This window comes from Chrysochloris asiatica, unplaced genomic scaffold, assembly GCF_000296735.1.
Source record: "Chrysochloris asiatica unplaced genomic scaffold, ChrAsi1.0 scaffold00326, whole genome shotgun sequence".
In the NCBI taxonomy this organism is placed as follows: domain Eukaryota; kingdom Metazoa; phylum Chordata; class Mammalia; order Afrosoricida; family Chrysochloridae; genus Chrysochloris; species Chrysochloris asiatica.
Window position 1 is genome coordinate 2,594,951 of NW_006408844.1, and position 26,331 is coordinate 2,621,281.

At 39.4% G+C, this 26,331-nt stretch overlaps 1 protein-coding gene across 1 annotated transcript in view; it reads left to right on the forward strand.

The window, feature by feature from the left end:
- UVRAG (UV radiation resistance associated) overlaps positions 1-26,331 on the forward strand; it is a 354,636-nt gene that overhangs the window by 222,861 nt on the left and 105,444 nt on the right. The window contains exon 10 of the mRNA XM_006875426.1: positions 3,811-3,889. Coding sequence (XP_006875488.1) covers positions 3,811-3,889 — 79 coding nt within the window. The remainder of the gene's footprint in view (positions 1-3,810; positions 3,890-26,331) is intronic.

The following is a 26,331-nucleotide window of genomic DNA, read 5'->3' on the forward strand; positions in this document are numbered from 1 at the left end:
GGAACAACTAGTTGTTTCGAACTGCAGACCTTGAGGTTTGCAGCCCGATTCGTAATCACTTTACTACCAGAGCTCTATACTTCAGTGTATGCTGTTTTTAATCAGATAAGATTATTACAAAAGTTCTCTATAAATAGAACTTATATGCAAGATTACAATTATTTATCTGATATTATAAAAAGCACTGATTCCCAGAAGTAAATGCAGGTCTCTAGGTATAGCCTGACTCTATACAAAAACAGTTGGAACAAGCATGTTTCCTGATTTAATATAACCTGGGATCAGATTATATATGGTTCTTTGATAGTTGTGTCATAATTCCTTACTCACTGAAATTGCTTTGTACTAAGGAGTTTTGGGGTGGCGCTGTAGGATAAAAGGAGCTCTGGTAGCGTGGTGGTTACGGATCAGGCTGCTAACCTCAGGGTCATCAGTTTGAAACTACCAGCTGTTCCATGGGAGAAAGATGAGGCGTTCTGCTCCCATAAAGATTTACAGTCTCGTAAACCCTGTACAGGGTCGCTATGGGTCGGACCCGACTCGACGGCACTTAACAACAACAACAACAAACCCTGTACAGGGTCTCTATGAGTTGGAATCGACTCCACAGCACATAACAACAACTGTAGGATAAGCACGCCACCATGAGGTCAACATGAGAGCACTTCACAACAACAACAGCAAAGAGCTACAAATTATTTTCACTTATTATCTGTGCGTTGCTTTTTAATTTACTAATGTCTACTATGTAGAGTCCGTAAATTTTCCAAATAAATGCATATTTGAAGTTAATTTGATACTGGCTGGTGTGGCGCTGCAGGTTAATGCACTGGACTGAAAAGTTGGCGGTTCAAGCTCACCAGCCACTCCTTGGAAACCCTATACAGGGTTGCTATGAGTTGGAACCAACTTGATGGTACGTAACAACAGCAGCTTTTTAATTGCTTGTATCTAAAAATGTAATAGAGAATGTGGTGGCTATGTCAGATAAACACTAGACAAAACCACAAGGTTGGCAGTTCGAGCCCACCAGTCATTCCACAAGAAAAAGATGAGGCTATCTGGTCCTGCAAAATATTTACAGCCTCAGAAACCCTATATACCGTCACTGTGAGTCGGAACCAACGCAACAGCACCTAACAACAGCAAGAAAGTAGTAATAGGAACTCTACAGCTCTTCCTCCAATTATTTAATGTAATACTCCTTTAGTAAGCCCTATTTTGTGATGTTAAGGACATTTTTCTGACTGTGATTGAGTGGCTAAATTTGTATATGCTACAGTTTGCTAACATGATCCTCCATCTATATTGAAATAAAATTAATTGACTTGTATCTTATGTCTTGAAAGTATAGGTTTTAACCTTTAAAGTGGGCTCTATTTGTTTTAGATTGCCAATAGATCTATAAATCCATATACTGTGCTAAAATTAGATAAACGTATAGTAGTTATAAGCTCTTATACAGTTCAACTTGAAGTGACACATTGAGAATTTGCAAGCAACATAAAATGTGAATTTTTAAAAACATTTCCTCTGTGTTAGCATTGCCCTATTTGAATCTTTGGTTCAGCTTGCTCATACAATTTCTGTTATAAGTAATTATAGACACATCTTGTGGCTCTTTGTATTAAGATATCTCAATGAAGTAGTAGTTGAAATACAGAAAAATGACAGCAAAGCAAATTCAGAAAAAGCAAAGTACATTAGGCTTTTGTAGGGTGTCTTGGAACCATTTAAACCTATTTGGGGTAGTTCTGGTGTGTCAGTGTAGGACAAGCACTGGATTGCTAACTACAGATTGGAAATTCAAACACACCAGCCACTCCTTGGAAACCCATCTCAGGGTCACTATGAGTCCGAACTGACTCACACGGCACTTAACAGCAACAGCTTGCAAACAAACTAACTGTAAAGATATAAGAATGACAGAAATGGCATTGCTGTCATATTTATGCATCGCAATTTGAACTTAAACCATGTGTGCCAGTTCGTTTTTTACTCTACCAGATTGTATTTTTGCTGGAAGATATAAAGCTGTATCTTCCTGATGTATGTCTGAAGCATTTGGTGTTCCTTTCAAATGGAAAGCTACTGCCAGTGACTTGATTCCAACTCGTATCAACCCTGTACAAGGTTTCCGAGACTATAAATCTCTACAGGAGCAGACAGCCTCAGCTCTCTCCCATGGAGTGGCTGGTGGGCTTGAAATTGCCAGCTCCACACCTAACATACAGGGCCACCAAGGGCTCCTTTGGTGCTCCCTTGTTGTATTTAAGTGCCGTTGAGTCCGTTCCAACTCACAGCGACCCTGTATAGAGTTTCCAAAGAGTGGTTAGTGGGTTTGAACTGTCAACCTTGTGGCTAGCATTCCAAGGCTTATCCTACAGCGCCACACCAGAGCTCCTAGTGTTCCTTTGTTGTTAAGTTCTGACACCTGGCCACCCTGTATAGGGTTTCCTTTAGTAGATAATAAATAGTTCATGACCTTCTTCATGCCCCAGTGCCTGTAATTCTACCACACAACAAATTTGCCTTTTGGATACTATGTAACCAGCCCCTTGAGAATTTTATATAAAGCTATTAAATTCTACTTCCTTTCTTTAACTTTTCCTAGAAAAACCATATTCTCCAAGTTTTACGGAATACATCTTCCCCCTAGGCAATTAAAAGCAATGCAAATTAAGACTATCCAATACTTGTCAGTTACCATTTGTTTCAGTAGTTAACGTATGGCTCTGTAGGCTAAGCACTGAACTATAACCACAAGGATGACAGTTCGAGCCTAGCATTTGTGTTTTGGAGTCCTGGTGTGGCACTTTGGATAAGCACTGGACCACAAGGTTGATTTGAACCACAGGGTTGACTGTTCAAACTCACCATCCGCTCCTCAGAAACTTTATATAGGATCACTATGCATTGGAACTGACTCAACAGCACTTAACAGCAATTGTCATTTCAGTAAGATTATTTTATATTTTAGAATAATCATATACTTGATAGTAAAGTAGCTGAAGCTTTCTTGACTGTCTCCAAGTTGTGATTGATCCATTTATGGAGAAGTCTGTTTCAGAGGATCAAATGTATGCTTGGTCTTCAGAATCAGGTCAGGGAGAAAAAGGACTAGAATATGAGATGTACTCTAGCCATTTCTTCTTCATTTGTATGGGTGGTAGGAAAGAAAAATGCGAGGGAATTTTTTTGTCCTTAAATAGCTCATGTTTATGACGATGCATGGATTTCATGCCTTTCTTGCTTGCAGTGAGTCAGGTTAAATGGAAAAGTCTTTTCAGAGTTCTGTGGCCTGGACATGTGACCTTGGGGAACTAACACCCCAGTAGGAATGGATTTTGGCTCTTCTTGATCCTGTTGATTTGACTGGCCACCTGAATAGAAACAGAAACCTTTGGAACTCCTTTTAAAATCTGATGTGTCCTCCTTAATCTTCCTTTCACATTTAGTACAAGGTGAGATGCCAGATCTAAGGTGTTATTGGAAACATTTTCTAGGATTTTAATCTTAGCATGGCAGGCACATGAAATGTAAATAGGAAGAGGGGCTCACTTTCTTATATGTTAGTCCCTGTTGCATGACCTATTCAGTTGTTCCTTTGAAAGAGAGCAGCCATTGTTCTGATTTGACTAATATTATAAAGATGTTAATAGATTACAGTGACTAACTGTAATGAAGTAATTTAGTCTAATTCTCCAGATGTTTATTTTCTATCTAAAGAAACTTTGATCCTTGCCAACAATTTGGAGGCAGTTTTTATGTAATTTTAGAAAACTTCTGATCTCTATTTACTTTCCTTAGGTTTCCCCTGTATCCAAAAGGAAGTGAGAAGTTGCAATTTGATTATGGTGTCTATCTTCTGAACAAAAATATAGCGCAGGTAAGTTACCTGTTCTTTATTCTTACTTCCCACATCCAACTTACTTCCTCAGATTACTAAGAACTTTTTAACATGTAGCTAGGTACTGCAATCTACCCTTTTATTCAACTGTTGAATTGACACTACAGACTTCTTTATTGCTAACCCTCTTACTCTATGCCACTATAATAAACTATAATAACTGCAGGGAAGTAGTGGGTGAATCTTCCTGCCAAACTCTTTTCTGTGTTGTTACTAGTCAATAGACTGTATTTGAGTGTGTGCTTTCACTTTTTACCTCGCTAAATTTTATTTATTGTGTTGTTATTGTTGAGCAAGTATGCAGCAAAACATACACCAATTCAACATTTTCTACAAGTACAATTTAATGACATTGATTACTTTCTTTGAATTGTGCAAATAATCTTATCCTCCTTTTCTGGGTTGTTCCTTCCTCAAAAACGTAAACTCACTGCCCCCTGAGGTTCCTATCTCATCTTTCTCTGGTGCTGTTCTCAATACCATGTAGATAGTTCCGACAAAAGCATATGCCCAAAGCAGACCTTTTTTCACTTACTTAAGCAATACAACTGTTTGGTTTTAAGAAGATACTAGGAGATATTTTTGGCTTAAGGTTTAAGATTATCTAAGGGCAATCGTTTCAGGGGTTACCCACCCTCGTGGCTCCCAGACTTTCTAGAGTCCATGAGAATATGAAATTCTGTTCTCAATTCCTTTGGTCTATGTGTCTGTTCTTATACTAGCATCAGGCAGTTTTGATTTCTCTAGTTTTATTTTGTTATGTGCCATGGAATCAGTTCCAACTCATAGGAACTGTGTAGGGTTTCCAAGGAGCAGTGGTAGGTTCGAACCACCGACCTTGCAGTTTTCAGTCCAGTGCTTATCCTCTAGCAGCGTCACACCAGGAGTCCAACACCAGGTTGTGTGCCTTAAGTTGTTGCTATAGTATGTTTTAAATCAGGAAATGTGAGTCTTTGTTCACTTATTCAATATTGGTTTAGCTATTTGGGGCCTCTTACCATTCCATATGCAACAAGAACTGGACTATAAACCACAAGGTCAGTGGTTTGAGCCCACCAACTGCTCCATGGGCAAAATATGAGGCTTTCTGCCCCAACAAAAATTTAAAGCCTCAGAAACCCTTTGCAGGGTCACTGTGAGTTGGAACCAATTCAATGGCACTTAACAACAACCATTACATATGAAATTGAGGATTGGTTTTTCTGTTTCTGTAAAGAAGGCTGCTGACATTTTGATCAGGATTGTATTGATCACTATAGATTTAATCTGGAGATCACTTTGGGCAGTACTGACATCTTGAACGACATTTTGTCTTGCAATCCATAAACATGGAACATCTTTCCATTAATTTAAGTCATCTTTAACCTCTTTTGGCAGTGTTTTATGGTTTTCATTGTATAAGCCTTCACGCCCTTAGTTAGGTTTATTCCAAGATATTTTATTCTCTTATCTATTGTGGACAATAAGCACTGCTCTGTGAACTGCAAGTTCCTCGATTCAAGCCCACCAGCCAGATTGCAGGAGAAAGATGAGGCTTTCAGCTCCCACAAAGATTTTCAAAGCCTCATAGGGTCACTGTGAGTCAGAACTGACTCGAAGGCACTTAACAACAACATATGCTGTTGTAGGATGTGTCGGGTTTTATAACATCTTGCCCCTCTGCAGCTTGACTGGCAACAACATTTTTCTCACTTATCTAAATACCCCATAGGGACTTACTTTGCTTCCAGAGTTGTTTACTGAGTGAAAACTTAGTGCCTTTGGCAAGTCTTTAATGGTCCCCTCACCTTATTATCCAGGGTACAAAAGTCCTTACAACTCTTCCTGGATTTTTTGTGGTTCTTTCTACATCGTACCAGTTAATATGGTACTTTTAAATTATGTGTTTTCACATATCATAGAAGTGACCAACAGTAGTGAGGTTGGCCCAGGATCGGGCAGTGTTTCATTCTGCTGTGCATCAGGTCGCTATGAGTTGGTGCTGACTCGATGGCACCTAACGACAACAACAACGACGTATCATAGAAAGACTTTCAGATGCCTGGGTTTGTGTTTTCCTGAAAGAAATATGCAGCATTTCTTTAGCATGCTTGGCTCTACTTTAAGGAAGTAGACATTCCATAAATTTTCTACTTGTAAAGGAAGACCAGTGTCAGTACTTATGTTTTTATTTGGACATCCTCCCCTTGGAATATTACATGGATTAGTACTTATTTTGTTGTTATTTTAAGTACATTATCAGCTGTAATCATAGACTTTCTAGTTTTACAGAAGCAGTAGGATTTGTGGTGTGGTTTTTTTGTTTGTTTGTTTGTTTAGCCCTCATTGTTCTGTATCTATATGAATCCAAAGACTTGCTGAACAATTACCTTATTCATGTCTGATAAATCTATAATTATTCCTCTATATGGTATCGTCTTCGCCTTTCTTCACCTCAGTAATCTTAATTTAAATTTTTTAACTTGAGTTTTGTTGAGATTCACATATTTTTCTGATAGTCAAATTTCTAGTTTTTAGTCCTTAGTCATTTGCTTCACAACCTCCTGAGATGCCTCGTGGCCCTCCCAATCACACCGCTCTTGAGAGCTATTTTTATTTCAACTCGTTCTTCACTCCAGGCAGGTAGCTTTGCTAGCTAATAGTCTCTGGCCTTTGTCTTTTCCCTGTGTGTGCACTTCTTCCCACAACTGTGGCTTTCCTTCCTCCATCTTTGGCAGACAAGTATTTCAGCCTAAGAAACAATACTCTTCATTTTGAGGCTACCTAACTCACAGTCTGGAGTCCTGGTGTGGGTTAATGTGCTGGACGCAAGGTTGGCAGTTCAAGCTCACCAGCCACTCCTTGGAAGCCCTCTACAGGGCTTCTGTGAGTCGGAACCAATTTGACAGCACTTGGCAACGATAAGCTCACAGTCTACTGATCCAGCTTTGGCATACCATAGAAAAGGCAGTAGTGATACAGAACTGGTTAAGACGTACCCAGACTAAGAATTCAGTAAGGAAGAAAGAAATCTAAGAGCATTAGAGAGTGCCTGCCACCTATGAGGGCAGCCACTGTAAAACAAAGACGAATACTAGAGCTCCATAGACTGAAATTCAGAATGTCAGTAAGATTAGTATCACAAAGTAGAATGAAGTTCTGATCTGAGTTCAAAGCTGCTTTTCTCATACCCTGTGTTCAGCGTCTTCCTCTAGGTACATAGACTCTAAATTCAGAAGACTGTGGATGATTTCAGATGAAACCTGCTCCTGATTAAGTCTGGGGCCAAAATGCCTGGATTTCCTCATAATTCCTAGTTTCAAAACCACATGCACATGTTTGCACTCAACCACACCTCTCTAGGCCCAATAGGAATATCAAAGGATGGTATCAAGCGGCGCTAAGAAAGCCTTGCCTGCTTTGAGAGCAAAACCAGGCAAGGACTGACTGTGTGCAGTGGAACTCTTAGGAAAGTCAGCCTTCTCTACCAGCAGTCACTCCTGTTTTGATTCCAACGTTGGAGTACTTCCTAAGTAGACTGAAAGAAAAGGAGCCACTGACTTTATTCGGCCTATATTTCTTAACTGAAACAATGCCCCAGTTTGCCAAATGGATTGTTGTTGTTGTTGTTGTGTGCCTTCACGTCTGTTCTGACTCACAAAACCCTGTATAGGGTTTCCAAGAACAACCGGTAGGTTTGAATTGCCAGCATTGCAGTGACCAGTTCAGTGCATATCCTATAGTACCATACCAGACCCCCCAAATGATGGATTACTTCTTGTAATTTTGTGCCTCTTCAACTATGTGCAGTTGTTTGAAAGTTGAGAAATTGTGTGTGTGTGTGTGTGTGTGCTTGATAAGCTAATCACTCAGAATCCATAGGGAGCAAGTCTCTTGGCCTCTGGTGTTGTTTCATCACTGTTGTGGTGATTTTACGAAGCTCTGCCTGCTGGCACAGTGCTTACTTGGCTGCTAACTGAGAGATCAACCCCTCCCTCCAGAGGAGAAAGATGTAGTGATCTTCTTCCACGGAGATCACCGTTTTGGAAACCCTAGGAGGCAGTTGGGTCCAGTAGGTTTCTATGAATCGGAAAAGACTTGACAGCAACAGGTCTGCAAGTGGTGATTTTAACTTCTTATAAACGGATTTTCTCAAATGTCGAAGTTCATTCAGGAGGCTTCCTTTGAACATTTAGACAGAAACTTCTCATTTTGGTTTTCCTCACTGAAGCTATCTGTTCTGTGTCTTGGTATTTTGTAGGGATTGTTTTAATTTGTCTTTGACCTCACTAACATCACTTTTTAAAAATATCTGACTTGTAATCTTTAATTATTAAAGATGTTAACCAGGCATTATATCAATAAGATACATCTAGGTTTTGAAGGTTTGCTTTTATATTCATATATACTAAGACATATTGTCAAAAGGGAGTTTGTCTTCTCAGCCAGTCACATATATACCCCACCTCCGGAGATGTGAACAAATCACACAAGTAAAATGGCCCCACCTCAGTCATTTACACACCACGTTAGTGGAGGTGGATGAAAGCGCTGGCATGTGTTAAAGAGCCAAAGAAAAAGGAGTGAAGTCATTTAATACTGCATCCATAACTTGGTTGAGGACTTGAATAGTCAATAGGACCTTTCATCACCACCAGAAGTAGTAGTAAAATCACTTTTTTGGTGGAGGAAATGACAGAATTTAGTAATATTTGTTACTTCAGTATTTGGGATCAGTCCAGCCCAAGTTTTGAAAGCATAAGCTCAGAAAGACAGGCCTTCAAGTAGAAATCCTCAAGTGTTGTTTGAAGAGCTGAGAGGATTGGTAAGGCCTGCTTGCCCTCGTGCTGTCAGAGCTGTCTAAAGGTGCATGTGTGCTGCTTTGGGCACAGAAAGGGAACGAAGAAAAAAGCCTTGTTTTCCATGTCATTTACTAATGTTTGTCAAGTGCCAGTCTCCTTGGCTAGAAATAGCCTTTCTCGTTGGTCAGCATGTACCACTATGGGAAAGGGCCTGTCAGAATTCAGGGGCAGTATAATTAGCATTGATTTGAAAAACCAGGTCCTGCCATAACGGTCTATAAGTTTATAAGTACATTATATACAAATTTTTGTGGAGCATAATAGTTTGTGCCCAGTTCCTAGAGCACAAATAGAAGTGAAATAAACATTGCCTTACTTTTGGGAAGAGGTTTACAGTTTGTAAATACCTACATATATACCTAGTAGAGCCTCACCATCACTTTGCAAAGCAGACAAGGCAGATAATGTTAAATGAATTTGAAAACCATATGGCTTTAGATATCTGTCATCACAGGGTGGTATCACAATAATCTGACAGGCTGGCAGAGGTGCCCTTCCATATACACCATTGTTCTATACATGTCTACCCTGAAAGTACAGTACACAGAATCAAAGAAAATTATATTCCCAGATAGAAAAGGATCTTTAGGCCGAAAGTTCCTTGAGTATACAAATGGTCACTATTTTGTTCATCATGATATTTCTGTTAACAAACACAATACCAGAACTGTTGTAAGTTCTCACAAGATGATAAATGAATAGTGATACAGTCCCACTACACAACTAAAGAAACTAAGATCCAGAAAAGTTAAATGAGGCGCTTAAATGTGTTCATTAGTTTATTTGATGAGTACTGGTCGAGCATCTGCTGCCTGCTCTGCACCGGTTTAGGTACAAGAGAAGATGACTCACAATCTATGGTTATTCGCATGCAGTTATTTGCTATACATTGTCTCAGAAATTACTAAAGCGGAGCTGTAGCTCAAAGGAAATCAACTGCTAATAAAACCCAAGATTTGTAATGAAAATTAGAATTTTGGAAAACTTGTGTCTGCCACCAAGAGATGGACATCTCAGTCCTTAAGAAATATATTTTGTTGAGGTCAGTAGTAATATTAGCAAATGTAATTTTAAAATATTGTTTAATGGAATGGCTTAACATTTGAAAATCTGTCTAGCTCAGTGAACCAATATTTACCATAGGATGCATGGGAGAAGATCCCTTCACAATGTAAAAAAGGCAAATGATCTTAATGTAATAGTGTGAAAAGGTTCTTGATATGGCTGCAGAGTCTGCATTGCTATACCCTTTAAGAAATGACTACTTGTTGGTTTGGGGAGTAGTATCAAAGAAGAATGTCCCAATTATCTGAAAAAGCTATTAAAATACTTCTCCCTTTTCCAACTACAAATCTGTGTGAGCCTGAACTTTCTTACAAAATAACATATGGTAATAAATTGAATGCAGGAGCAAATATGAAAATCCAGCTGTCTTCTATTAAGCCTGACATTAAAGAGACTTACAAAAATGTAAAACAATGCCTCTCATCTCACTGAATTTCCCTTTTGGAAAATATGTTTGCTTTTCATTAAAAATATTATTTTTGCTGACAAGTAGATTTTTTCATTGTCATTTTTAAATGGATTAATATTTAAATTTTCTCCATTTTAATTTCTAATATGGATAATATTGATAGAGATGACCCAAATAAACTAAAGCTCTTTGGGATTCTCAATAATCTTTAGAGTGTAGTGGGATCTTCGGACAAAAACATTTGAGAACTGCTTTGTACAGAATGGAACCAACTAGAGTGACTATGAAACACCTCAGTTGCTTAGTCTGATAAACTAACACACACGTGTAAGCTCCTCAAAGGTGGAAATACACAAAATAGGTTTACCAACTTGGATTCCAGTCATGTTGTACAAGTCAGCAGCTATCCATGGATTCTCTCCTGTTGCTTTTGGTTTTTCTCAAGCCCACCACTTCACTCCTTTCTTGAAAACTCAGGGGCTTAATAGAAATACCTTGAGAGTGGTGGTGGTGGTTATGTGCCGTGGAGTTGGTTTCGACTCATAGCCACCCTGTACAGGGTTTTCAAGGCTGTAAATCTTTACGGGAGCAGAAAACCTCATCTTTCTCCCGAGGAAGACTTTACAAATAATAGTGATGATTTATGTTTGTATTGAATATAATGACTTTTGGTATGCTTTTACATCCATATCTCATTTCATATTCAGTTCATGTTCAACTCTATGAAGTATTGTAACCCAGTCTGAGAGAGAAGAAATTGAGCCTCTGCTATGTTAACATACCGAGTGGCAAAGCAATTAAACAGCAAACAGAATCTAAGACCAAAGTTTTTGAAGGTCATATTGCCCTATTTTTTTTTTTTTAAGGCCTTATTACAATCATATGAGGTAGAGCCAGCACCGGAAGTTATCTGTATTTTACTAGATGAGACCCCTGAGAATATAAGTAAAATAGCAAACCTGTGATTAAAACATGGAGACTTCATGACTTTTCTCCCTTGTACTATACTACCTCTCTTTCCTCTCAAACTATTTTAAGACTTCATGGAAAGAAAGAGTAGCCTAGCCTTCCACAACAGTTGGGAACCCCTTTTCTGCCAAGTACATGGTCTTTCTCTAAAACTTGACTACTCCTGAGGCCTACAGTGCACAGCTATTTAGAAGGGACCACTGCCAGCTTACGCCCACAGCTGAAATTCATGTCTTATTTCTTCAGCATACAGTAGATGACACATTGAGAGAAAATGTAATTTTATTTTCTTAATTCTTGGAATCAGAAACACAAATTCCAAGGATGTTCAAATAGTCAAAATGCATTTTTTTTTCCCCTCTGCCTATAAAATTTGTAAGTAATGGAGTGGGAATTCTTTTTGAAAGAATCCTATATCTTGGAAAAATAAAAATACAATAGCAACAAAAAAACTTTATTTGAGATACAACTTATATGTTATACAATCCATCATTTGAAGTATACAAGTCAGTGTTTTCTAGTTTGCTACAGAGTTGTGTAAGCTACAGTTCCTTTTAGAACATTTTCATTGCCCCTAAATAGAAACATCCTATCAATAATTACTTACATTTCCCCTCAAATTGACAGCCCAAGGCAGCCAACTTTCTACTTTCTATCTCTATAGATTTGCATATTCTGTTGTTTTTGTTGTTGTTAGATGCCATCGAATTGGTACTGACTCATAGTGACCCTATGCACAACAGAATGAAATACTGCCCGGTCCTGTGCCAACCTCATAATTGTTACTACATTTGAATCCATTGCTGCTACCACTGTGCCAGTCCATCTAGTTGGGGGTTCTCCTCTTTCTCTCCAACCCTCCACTTTACCAAACATGATATCCTTCTCCAAGGACTGGTCCCTCCTGACAGTACATCCAAAGTATGAGAAATGAAGTCTGACCATCCTGGCTTTCAAGGAGCATTCTGGCTGTACTTCTTCCAACACAGATTGGTTTATTCATTTGGCAATCCATGATACTTTTAATATTCTCCTCCAACATCATGACTCAATGCATCAATTCTTATACTGTCTTCCTTATTTGCTCTTCAACACTTTAGAAAGGTCTTGTGCAGCAGGTTTGCCTAATGCAATATGTCATTTGATTTCTTGGCTGCTGCTTCTATGAGTGTTGATGGTTGATCCGGGAAAGATGAAGTCTTTGACAACTTCCATCTTTTCTCCATTTACATGGATGATGTTTACTGGTCCAATGGTGAGGATTTTTGTTTTCTTTATACTAAGGTGCAGCCCATATCAAAGGCTGTGGTCTTTGATCTTCATCAGCAAGTATTTTAAGTCATCTTCACTTTCAGCAAGCAAGATTGTATCATCAGCATATTGTAGGTTCTGTACATTTCATATAAATGGAATTATACGATGTATGGTCTTTTATGACTTGATTGAATTATATCACAATCAAGTAATATACTTCTTGTTGTAGTAAAGTGCCATCGAGTCAGTTCCGACCCATAGCGACCCTATATAGGGTTTCCGAGGAGCAACTGGTGAGCTTGAACTGCCGACCTTGCAGTTCAAACAGTTTTGTACTTAAATATACTTAATATAATTCTTTTAATATAATATACTTTCAGTATAATAGGTGATCATCCAAGGTGGAGCTTGTGTCAGCACTTCATTCTTTTTTATTACCAAATAATTTTCTGTTGCATGGATATATCACATTTTTTTTTAATCCATTCATCAATTTGTGGACATTTGGTTTGTTTCTACTGTTTAGCTATTATGAATAATGCTACTATGGATATATATATACACACATCTGATAGCGTTAGCGTAGTGGTTGTGAGTTGGGCTGCTAACCTCAAGATCAGCAGTTAGAAATTATCAACTATTCTGTGGGAGAAAGGTGAAGCTGGTTGCTCCTGTCAAGATATATAGCCTTGGAAACCCTATGCAGGGTCACTATGAGTCAGAACCCACTCCACAGCACACCACCACCTGGTATGGACTGTAAAGTCAATTTGAACTTCAAGGTCGGTGGTTCAAGCTCACCATCCACTCTTCAGAAACTCTATACAGTGTAGCTATGGGTCAGAACCAACTCAAGGGCACCTGAAAACAACAAACATACATGTAATGTTGTCTACATTGCATTCTGTTGTATATAATATACTTAACAGTTTTCTTGTTGATGGGCATTTAGAGTATTTCCAAGATTTCCCTATTATAAGCAGCATTGCAATGAACAAACATTCTTCTATTTGGATATTTGCATGTGAGTTTAGTTATTTCTCTAGGATAAATATTGTATTAAATTGCTCAAAGAATATACACATTGTAAAGTTTGTCATAGCTGTTTCTTTACCCTATTGCCAATGTATATTAATAACTATTTTCATATGAAAGAAAATATAATATCTCTTCATTTATTGTTGTTGTTGTTGTTGTTAAGTGCTGTCGAGTCACTTCCGACCCACAGCGACCTTGTGTAAGGTTTCCAAGGAGTGGCTGAAAAGCTTGAACCACCAACCTTGCAGTTCAAACCAACTTTGCAGTCCAGCACATTAACCCGCAGCATCACACAGGACTCTGAAGACCTTTATATGTTTATTTGCAGTTTTAATTTCTTTTGTGAATAAACAATATTCTTTGGATAAATATCAATTTTTTTTAAATTATAGGTAGATTTTTGAGCCCACAAAATGATCTGAGATCTGAGAAAAAATGCACTAACACTGTGGATTAATGTGCTGTACTGCAAAGACTGTTTGAACCACATGGTTGACAGTTCAAGCTCACCAGCTGCTCTTTGGAAACCCTATATAGGGTCCCTATGGGTCAGAACTGACTCAATGGCATTTAACAATAACAATAGCATGCTGTAAAAGTAGTGCTGGTGTGGCACTGTAGGCTAATCACTGAACCTCAAGGTCATTTGAATCTCAATATCAGCAGTTCAAACTCACTAGCTGCTCCTCAGAAACCCCATACAGGGTTGCTGTGAATCAGCACTTAACAATAAACAACAACAACATGCTATATAAAAACAGTCTGGGAGGTTTCTGGTTTTGGTGGGCAGTAGAAACACCCAGGTAGGAAAGGCTCCGTGGGGGAGGGATTGAAAACCCAAAGAAGCTCCACTCACGGAACACCACCAGAGCTCTGGATCTAGCATAAGATACAGGGCATCAGTGTCTCAGATGTGCAAGTGAAAATAATCACGACATAAAGGAAAATACTATGAATTAGGAAGAGCTTGCAACAAGACTCCTTCTGCGGCTACCCCGCCTGGGCAGAGATCAGAGGGTGGGAGTACAGCCAGACCTGCAGAAGGAAACAGCTCTAAAAGCTATGTGGTGACATTTGCAAAAGGAGGTGCTGGGTATTCTACACATTTTTTCCTCCTCTTCCCTGTCGCACCTACTATGCCCAACCCTCATACCTTTAGGCAGGTGGGTGTGTACCCCCCCAAAAAAGAAGTTCAGAACAGTCCATAGTTTTCCCATGACACATAGAGCAAGAGCTTGGCGGCTGTTTATGGCGTCAGCCTATGGGTCCCAGCCCTAAAGTTAATTTGTATGGGACCCTTTACTCGGGCCTATACAGCAAGAAAAAACCTGGTCTGGCTTGACAGACAAACTATGAACAATCTGTAAAACCCCAACATAAAAGGATGCAACTATCTGGAGAATTACACTGTGCAAACGCAGATAGCTAAGTGACCTTCAGAGACAAAAATAGTAGACAATCTTTCTCCCATTAACTTCTCAGTATCTATCTGCGCACCTCTACGGTGGTGACTAGAGGAGGGGCCTGAGCGAGCAGACACCCCCACCCACTACTGGAAGCTTCTATGGTGCGCACACACTGCCTGTGTAGCAAGGTGACTGGACAGTCGGCCACAGTTTTATTTTTGTTTCAAAGTAGCAGTAGTTTTTGTCTCTACTTTTATATTGCTTCTGCTCTTGGTCGTTTTGATCACACATTTTTCCTGGAGGTGGAAGCTTTTTTTCCCTATGTTACTCAAGAAGAGACAGCAATCGTGGCCATATAGCAAAGCTATAAGCATACCCAAATATATTCCACAACTGAGACAAGAGCCAATAACAGCTGCTAAGCATTAAATGCGAAAAGGGAAGCCAGGAGACACCCAGTAAGCTTAATAACATAACAACAAACATCCATTTAAGCATTAAAAAGCCTACATAACTACTGGAAATGACAAAAAAAAAACAAGAAAAGATCTCACAACATGTCCAAAACCAAAAAGAGTAATTGAGGCAAATGAGCTTGAGACAGACAAAGGCTCTCCAGAAGAGGAAGAGCAGGTTTTGGATTTGCCTGAGAAGGAATTCAGAAGAATGATATGGAAACAAATTCATATGTTCTAAAAAGGGGTGGAGGAAAACAAGGAATAAGTCAGGAAAGTACTACAAGAGCAATCAAACAAAATTGATACAGTATTGGAAGCAATTCAAAACCTTCACAAAGAGGTCCAGATAATTAATAATAAAATATAAGAAATGGACAATACACTGAAAGGGGAAGGAGCAGAATAGAAGAGATGGAAGCCAGAACTAGCAAGCTGGAAGAAAAATCTCACAGTCCTGCTAAGATAGAAGAGCAAACAGAAAAAATGATAAAATAATCAGAAGAGAGTCAAAGATTCATGCTGACTAACATGAAGAGGAACAACTCTCAACTCAAGAATTATTGGCATTCAGGAACAGGAAGAATCAGAGAAGTCCACAAAGGAGATAGTTGAAGAGCCTCTGGAAGAAAATTTCCCTAACATCTTGAAAGATGAGACGATAAACATTCAAGAAGCCAAACATGCCCCAGGAAGGATAGACCCCAAAAGAAAGTCTCCAAGACATATAATAATCAAGCTCTCCAAAATCAAAGACAAGGAGAGAATACTAAAAGTGGCAAGAGAGAAGAGAAGTGTCACCTACAAAGGCAAGCAAGTCAGATTAAGCTCTGACTTCTCAGCAGACACCATGCAGGCAAGAAGGCAGTGGGGAGACATATACAAAACCCTAAAAGAAAAAAACTGCCAACCAAGAATTGTCTATCCAGCAAAACTATCAATCAGATATGATGTTCCAATCAAAACATTCCAGGATAAACAGAATCTAAGAGATTTTGTCAAAAGCAATCCAGCACTTCAAAACATCCTAAAGGGAGTTCTTTGGACTGAAAATCAACAAGAATAGACAACAACCAGAGATTGACAGGTATGGCAACACCAACTGGAACTCATTCAACAGATGGCAGAGTTCAGAACAGAACAAAACTACAATGAACTCAAAAGAGCTGGCAGGTCAACTGAAGATCAAAATAATATCAATGTCAAAGAAGGAATAAATATAGGAACACAGATCTAGGTGGTGAGGATGTCAAGTAGATTACACGATACAATAGATTCTCCTAAATGGAGAGAAAAGTTAATAGACTGTAAGGTAAACCCAAAGAAAGTTAATATTTCATAACTTACCATGAAAATGAACAAGCAGAGCAAGCAAACATGAAAACTAAGAAGAAACCGACTAGAAATAGCACAAAAATCACAAGCTCAGAACAAGAAGCACTGCAGAACAAAAGAACAAACAGTACTACCAAAAAATTAATATAATGGCATCAATTAATTCATATCTATTGATAATTACATTGAATTTCAATGAATTGAATGCACCAGTGAAGAGACAGAGAATGGCAGATTGAATAAGAAAACAAGACCCTTCAATGTGCTGCCTGCAAGGGACACACCTTACACACAAAGACAAAAACAGACTAAAAGTTACAAAAGGATGGAAAAAAATATACCAAGCTAACTGCAATACTAAACAAACAGGAGTGGCAATTCTAATCTCTAATAAAGGGAACTTTAAGACAAAAACCAGCATAAGAGATAAAGAAAGACACTATCTCATGATCAAAGGATCAATTGAGCAAGATGACATAACCATAATTAATATCTACACTCCCAATGAAAAAGCACCAAGATATATAAAGCAAACCTTACTAGAAAGACATAAATAAATCTATAATTATAGTGGGAGATTTCAATATGCCACTTTTGAAAAGGTACATAACCAACCAGAAAGAAACTCAATAAAGTTACAGAGGAACTAAACAACACAATCAATCAGCTTCTCTTGACCTCATAGACGTGTACAGAGCATTCAACCCAACAACAGCACAATATACTTTCTTATCCAGTGCACAGGGCACATTCTCCAGAATTGACCGTGTGAGGTCACAAAGCAAGCCTCCATAAATTTACGAACATCAAAATACTACAGAGTATCTTTACATACCACAGTGCTATAAAACTAGAAATCAACAACAAGAAGACTAAGGAAATAAAGTCGAATACATGGAAACTGAACAACACCCTGTTGAAAAGTGACTGGTTAAAAGAAGAAATTATGGGATGAGAGGAAGGGAGGAAGGGAGGGGAAGATAGAGCACGGGGTAGGGAATAGACACAGGATAGTTTGGGTGTGGGGGGCGGGGGCGATACATAAGAAGGGGGAGGGGAATGGAAGAACAAGGCTGATGGGCGAACAATTACGCAGGGTCTCATGGACTAAGTGGGACAGAGGTAAACGATGATGTATGCACAACCTTGGAACAACTGGGCTCCAGGATACAGAGATTGAGGCATGGTTTGAAGAGGTGAAAGAGGGGAATAATAAAATGCTTGACTGTCTTTTGAATCTTGGTTTCCCTTGCCTACCATTGTAAAATAGACACTTGAGGGATGGAGAAAGGAATAGCCAGAATCATCACTACAGAAAGCTTACAAGTCCGTCTCATCTGGAGGGGGCTAGAAGTTGCCCAGTGAAAGCGGCTTCAAGCCCATAGACGGAATCCTGAACCCCATCCAGAACCAACTGAGGTAGGAAATTTCCACCGGAAAGGACAAATAGACCTGCCTGGAGTGGCTAGAAGAGCAGACAATACTTCGTGAAAGAAAGACCAGCAGGAAAAATCTAAAACAATAATGGCAGTCTGATTGATTACTACAAGAACAAGTAAGCTGTTTTCCCGGGTGCCATCAAGGCAAGTGTTCGGGACACCTCAGAGCAAACCCCCTTCCAAGACAAAGATTCAAGGGGAATACATGAGCAGGCATGTGGTCTGGCTGGTGATCACACTGGTCACTGATAGGGGAAGAGGAGTAAAAAACAGCATTGAAGTTGTGAGCTAAGCCCGACCACATTCAATAGACCCCTGTGAACGCGGGTGGAGACCTAGATGGCCAGCAGTATGGCAAGACCCAGGGACTCCTGGGCCCAGAGGCAGTGACATGGCCACAGAGGACTAGAGTGGAGTGTGAAGCATCCAGCTGATATGAAGTGAGGGGAGATGCACAAGAATACCCATACTTGCAGATAGTACCCACTTGACCTGGCTTTGATGGCTGGATGATCAGAACTCAACTAGAAGATGAAAGAAGAAGTGGGGGGTTGGGGGGGAGAGTAACCTGCTACAATTTGATGAACTTTACCTATACTTATGGATGTAGTAGCTCAAAAAAAGGGAACAAATCTTTACAGCGAGGATCACTCCCACCCCCTCGGTATGCAGGGTTGACAGGGATAGGCAACTTAGACATTGGCTACCCAAAATGGTTGGGGAGGGGGCGCTATAAAGGCAAGAAATGACTGGCTTGCAAGCTTTCAAGAGGGAGCCTAGTTCCAGAAGGGGCAGGGTAAGGTGGAATCAGCACTGAAAGATTCCAATCTGTTGGGACCGGGCTGGCAAAAGGAAATAGGGATAAGACTCTTGTGGTACAATAGTGAATAATTGCCATCAGGACTGACTGTGAGGGTAGGAAATCCATCAAGTGAGAAGAATGGAGAGCAGGACCCTATCCAGAGAGGCAATGACACCAGGGATGGAGACAGAGACGATGACGTGGACAGATAGAACGGCTGGGGACAGTGGACTCAGGGAGGGAGAAGGGCTGTGTGCTGGCGGCCGGGGGCCTGTGTCGTGTATGTACCCTTTGGTTGTTTGAGGATGCATGGAGGGCATTCTAATTATTGCAGTGAAATGAAGTGCAATAGGATGAATGTAGAGCTGATGTTCTCCCCTGTAAACCTCACATTAAACTTAAAAAAAAAAGTCTGTGTTCCTAGTAAGATGGCTGAGATACACAAAATAGTACTAACAAAAACATATACATGCACAGACAGAAAATAACAAATGATGATGAAGAGGTGGCGAGACTGGAACCTGTATCCACTGCTGGTGGGAATGCAAATAGTACAGCCACTGTGGAACAGTCTGGCAGCTTCTCAGAAACTAAGTAAAAATAGACCTACATCATGAACCAGCAATTCCACTCCTAAGTTATACATAAAAGACCTGAAAACAAAGACTTGAGCACCAATGTGCATTGTAGCACTATTCACAATAGGCATAAGGTGTAAACAAGCTAAATGTCCATCAACAGATGAATGGGTAAATAACATGTTGTTTAGTAGTCCTGGTGTGGCGCTGTGGGTTAGTGCGCCAGACTGCAAAGCCATTTGAACTGCAAGGTTGGTGGTTTAACCTAACCAGATGCTCCTTGGAAACCCTATACAGGGTCGCTATGGGTCAGAATCAACTCCGTGGCACTTAACAACAACAACCACCTACATATAATGAAATACTACTCGGCCAGTAGGAGACACAGAGTTTTAATACGGATTATGTAGCGCTGTGGGTTAATGCACCGGACTACAAGGTCGGTATAAACTGCGAGGTTGGCATTATAGGCTCACTAGCTGCTCCTTGGAAACCCTATACAGGGTCACTGTGAGTCAGAACTGACTCCATGGCACTTAACAACAACAATACTAGTGTGGATGGAGCTTTATGGAGACATTATGCTGAGTGAAATAACTCAGTCACAAAAGAACAAATGTTGTTTGACCTTACTTATATCAAAAGACAAGAAGAGGCAAAAAATGCATGGAGCCAAAGTTTATTAGTGGTTACCAGAGGGGAGGAAGGAGGCAGGAAGAGGGGAGCTAACAGTGGTGCAAACAGCATAGCTGGTTACTGCACTGACTGTCGATAAGTTGTCCAGTTGACTTGGTAAAAGCTCTATGATAGATATGTTTATCACAGAGACAAAAAGAAAAAGAAAGACTTGCTGCTGATGCCGCTTTGTGTGCAGCCAAACATCTCATGGCATTTGGTTCCTTGTTTAGGAGGTTTAGTTTCATGGTTTCATGGGACATTCCAGTTAATTGGTCTAGTAATGAGGGGAGGGGTAGGAGGGGCAGGTGGAGCACAGGGCAAGGATTAAACACAGGATAGTTTGGGTGCTGGGGAGGGGGGCAATATACAAATAGGGAGAGGGGAATGGAAGAACGAAGCAGATGGGAGAACAATTAGACAGGTCTCAATGGGCTAAGTGGGACAGAGGTAAATAATGATATATGCACAACCTTGGAAAAACAGGGTTCTGGGATACAGAGATTGAGCCATGGTTGGAAATGGGGAAGAGGGGGGAATAATGTTAAACTGTGTTTAGTGCTTCTATTCTACCTCCTGGTTTGTTGCCTGCTACCTAGTGTCTGCAGTCCTGTGTGGCACCATAGGATAAACACTCGACCTAAAGGTCATTTTGAATTGCAAGGTCGGTGGTTCAAACTCACCAGTTGTTCCTCAGAAACCCTATACAGGGTTACTATGAGTCAGAAATGACTCGACAGCACACAACAACAGCTTAGGGTCTTAAAAGCTTGCAGTTGGTTTGTTGAAATGTGGAGTATGTTCTTTGTTTTACTAGCTCCAAGTTTTGCACATCGCCTTATAATACTTTGTCTTAAGTTGCCCTTTGAAATTTTCTATTCAGCTCTTTTTTCCCTCATTTCTTCCATTTGTTTTGGCATCTATACATTGATTTCATCCATTTTTATCTTTTGACATCCATTTTGGTCTTTTCTTTCTCTTCCTGTCTTTTCAATGACCTTTGGCTTTCTTCCTGTATAATGTTCTTGACGTCATCCCACAACTACTCTGGTCTTCAGCCATTAGTGTTTAATACATCAAATCTGATCTTGAGGTGGTATGTAAATTCAGGTGAAATATGCTCACGGTCTTATTTTTGTCCTCATGGCCTTGTTTTAATTTTCTTCAGCGTCAGCCTGAACTTGCAGAAGAGCAGTTGATGGTCTTTTCCATAGTTGGCCCCTTGCCTTGTTTCATCTGATGATATGGAGCTTTTCTACTTCCCTTTCCCACAGATGTAGTCAGTTTGATTCCTGTTTATTCCATGTGTTGAGATCCATCTGTATTTGTAGGCTAGGGCATTGTAGTTTTGAGTCAAATGGAACTATATTCTAGAGCCTTCCTGATGATTTAACAATATTCTATGTTATTATTAGTAACCTGATATGCTATACTTTGGTGATAAATTCAAAATAGAGTAAAGTGAGGTCATTTCAGAACTGTATAAAAATTGGGGGGCCTTATTTGGGGAGGGGTTCTTTTTTTTACTCAAGGAACTTTTAAATTTCATTTTTGTAAAGATTTTTATTGTGAATTGAGTGCAGGCATTTACAGACAAGATCATCAGCTTTACATTCAGCAAATGATATACTTGATTTCATCACAATGATTACAATCTCCTATCTGCAACAGCAGTTATCCTACTTCTTCCCTGTGGTTCCCCGTTTACATCTTACGTTTTACAAATGAACTAAACAAAAATATTGATGCATACATACAAAATAAAACAATATGTGTATTCATTTAAATGTCCAGAAGGCACATTCTACAAGCCAGACTCCTGCCTGCAGACACACAGCCTTACTCAGTCCATAGGCTTAGAGTCCACAGCTGCTCTATCTCTCCATGCCAATCCTTCTGCCACCATCTCTGCCATCACTGCTTTTCTACGTAGGTATCTTAAGCTACACTCATGCTCTTCCTTCTTGATGGTCTTGGGATTGTCTGTTCATGAAATGAAAGAATAATTGTCCCTGCCTTTTAGTTACATATCTCCTACAATCACAGTTTTGACAATCACAATTAATCCTGCTAACAATTACTCATAATTGAATCATAAAACCCTACCAGCATCATCCTCCACCCCCTTTATCAGACCCATCTGGAAAATAGTAAAACTATTCAGTGGAGACTCTACCTTGCCCCCTGCTCATTCTGAAACTAAACACACCCATGAAAGCTTGTAAGCCAGCCACTTCATGCCTTTATGTTGTTGTTGTTGTTAAGTGCCTTGGAGTCAGTTCCGACTCATAGTGACCCTGCACAGGGTTTCCAAGGCTGTAAATCTTTATGGGAGCAGAAAGCCTCATCTTTCTCCCGTGGAATGGCTGGTAGTTTCAAACTGCTGACCTTGAAGTTAACAGTCTTAGCACCCCCATTTTTGATAGTCAATGTCTAAATTGCCTGTCACTATCAACCCAGTACACTGAGGAGATAAACATGGTTCTTGATCTGAAGAATCTTCCATTCTGGTTAGAATTTTGTGCAACTGAATCCATAAGCAAAAGTCCAGTTCATCAAATTGTAGCAATTTACACTTGCTTACAGTGGAAATCCTATACAGGGTCGCTATGGGTCAGAATCGACTCAACAGCACTTCACAACAACAACATCAACAGTGTCAAACATCTTTATCTTTATCTGGTCAGGTTCTGGTTAGCTCAGCCCTAGCCATCCAAGCTAGGTCAAATGGGTTTCAGCTACCAGTTTGAGAATTCACACATACCTCCCTGCACTTTAGACCAGCTGGCTCCTTCACTTTCAGTCCTAACCCTCGGGGATTAGGTCAGTTGGTGCCTTGTTTATAAGGAATTAAAATGTAAACAATAGAAAAGATTTCTTGTTCTGTTTACCCCTTTGAAAACTAAACCTGAGTCAGGCATTGATTCACTTAGATTAAGTGTGGTTCATTGGCCTTTGCATATCAAGCTGTTGTGTCTTCTCCATTGCTTAGTATACTAGTTACATGAGTAGTAATAATAGTATGATTATAACTTAGCATTGTACGTTTCAGAGAGGACTCTTTCCTGTTATTCTCCACAGCCCTCTGAGGTATGGAATTCATCTTGTCATCTTTTGCTAATTGGGAAACTAAGCTTTGAAGAAGTGCACTTCCCCAAAATAACCCAGATGCTTTAAGTAGTAAAAGCACGCCTTGAACATGTGTTTTCTGATTCAGAACTCAGAATATAGCTTTTAGGAGAGGATAGCACAATAGACTTGAAACTCCAAATTTGGGGATCATGTTAATGATATTAAATCTTGCTAATTTATCTTTTTTAAAAGAGAGACAGAGAAAAGACAGTTACCTTTTCTAACAGCCTTCCCACAATATAGAGCTATGATTTGGGAGCAATAGCTTGTATATACTTGTATAAGTTGTCAGCTTTCAAAAAAAATGTGTGTATTATAAACTCAGACTAGCTTTTTGCATTTAAATAACTTGGATAGATACATTGAAAGGAATAAAATTTTGTCGTCCATGGACTCTAAAAAGGTACATTAAATGATTTATTGGAAAGAACATAGCACCAATAATTAGGAATTTGGGCCCTATTCCATCTCTGCTAACTTGAGTAAATGGTTTCCTTCCCCTAGGCCTTAGTCTTACCTAAAGAAGAAAGGTTGAACTGTGTGCACTTTGAGGCTCATATCAGCCCCTACATTCTTTTAATCTGTGTGTCTTTACTCATATTTCATTTATCGCCTTTTTTTTTTTTTTTTTAAATCACCTTCAGGTGTCTTCACTCACCACAACATGATCAAAAACAACCACTAAAATCACGAGATAGACTTCACAAACAGTTCTATGTGATAATGATTGTGTTTATAGACAATCTGCAGAGATTTGTGGAGAGCCATCCCTGGTGAATAACAGATTTATATAAGTCTACTATAATATGGATTTATAATAATAAACTCATACACTGATCTTCACAGTTTCTTCTCTGAAAACTTGATAAACATTTCACCTTTAATTCAGTCATTCCTCTTATGAAATTTCTTCTGTTCATAAGAAAATAATTCTACCTTCATGAAAACAGTTAAAAGACATTTTTCATAAATGAAAATAACTATCAAAGGACAGTTTAAATAAACTGAAGAACATCCACAGCCATGAACGTTTTTAGGAAATTAGATGACAGTATAGAAATACATTTGCTGTTAGTGTAGAAGAATGGAATGGGACTGAATACCGAATATGATTACAGTTATTAAAATACAAATTTTAAAGGTACCAAACAAGCTATTACCCTCTGTCCAAGGTGAAAATACTGCCAGAACGTGTTTTGGGGCTTTTTTTTTGGGGGGGGGGGTCTATTTTTTGGCGGGAGATTGGGGTAAAGGGGTAGGAGACTTTGGATAACCTTTCTATTTATCATTTTATGTCTGATTTTCTTATTGAGCACATATTGTCCTTTGTTGTTGTTGATATTCTTAAGTGCCATCAAGTCAATTCCAACTCATAGCGACCCTTTATAGGATTTCCAAGACTATACATATTTGTGGAGGCAAAAAGCCTGCAGAGCAGATGATGGGCTCAAACCACCGACTTTGCTGTGTGCAGTCCAGTACAGATCCATCACACTCCTATTGTCCTCTATAGCTATAAAATTCTAATTCTTTCAGATCAAAATTAAGACCCAGTGTGGTTTCTTAACATTCTCAAAATGTGAACTTGAGACTAGAAACCAGATTACTTCTCCTTGTCTTTCTGCTCATGGCTTCTCACACCATACTGTAGAAGAGGTCAGCAGATGTAGAGTCCACCTTTAAAGTGGTTCTCTAGTACTGTGCTCACTTCCTCTTTTAGATTCATTAGTTCATAGTAAAAAAAAAATAATTAAGCATTTTTATCATACCTCCTAATACATAGGACTGTGCCCCTGGTTAAGTAGGTTTCAGGGCACTATAGTGTGATTAGAGGTGCAGACACAGACAGACATGGATTCAGTTCCTAGTCTAGTGTGGCCACTTGATAACCATTGCATTGGGTAAGAAATTTCTCTCGTAAACCTCAATTTCCTTGTTTATAAAATGGGGCAATACTGCATACTGTAATGGGATTTTTATGAGGATTAAGTGAAAAATAAAATTTTTAATGTTTAGAGTACTTGGCCTAGTAAGGTTATCTCCCCGCAAAAGGGTTGCTGTTATTACTTGTCGTCGAGTCAACTCCCAGTGATTAGCAGCTATCCCGTGTGATATGGTAGAACTGCTCCAGAGGGTTTCCTGAGCTGTAATCTTCACAGGAGCAGATCAACACCTAACAACAACGCTGGAACTCTCCAGCAACAAACCCATAGTTATCTGCAATGATAGGGATGAATTTCATAAACAAAATGCTTAGTAAAAGAAGTAAAATAAAGATTTCCCACAATGTTCTATTTATCTATAGTTCAAAAACAGGCAAGATTAGACTATATTGTTTAGGGATGAAAACTTTACAAAAGCAAAAGAGAAGCATAGGGAGAAAGGAGCGATTTTAATGAGAAAGGAGTTCATGGGAACTTTTGAGGTACCAGCACCATTCTTTTCCTTGACTGAGTGGTTACGTGGATATTTGTTTAATGGATCAATAGTAGATAAATAGACAGACAGACAGCTGCCTTGGAGTTGATGCCCACTCATGTACTTAAGTACAGCAAGCGAAATGCTACCCGGTCCTGCAGCATTCTCAAGATCATGACCTTGTGTATACCCATCAGCTCCTGAGCCAGTCCACCTCATCAGTGTCTCCTTGCCCTCACTGACATCTTCCTCCATCAGTGATCCCTCCTGATGATGTGTGCCAAGCAAGCGCCACAGTGCTCTCTTGCTCTCCATAAGGTTTTCATTGGCTAAATTTTGGGAGTAAGTCGCCAAGTCTTTCTCCTTGTCTATGTTTGTGTGGCAGCTTCACCCAAAGCTAGCCTTCATGCTGGTGCTTAAAATATTGGTGGCATAGCTTCCAGCATCACAACACCATGCACACCACCACTGTATGGCAAACTGACAGATGGGTGATGGCTTTGCTTTATAGTGGTCTTTTAAACAGTGTATGTGTGTTTTATGTGTTTTGCTATACATATGTTATATCTTTCCATTTAAAAAAAATTAAAAGCTTTTTTAAAGCA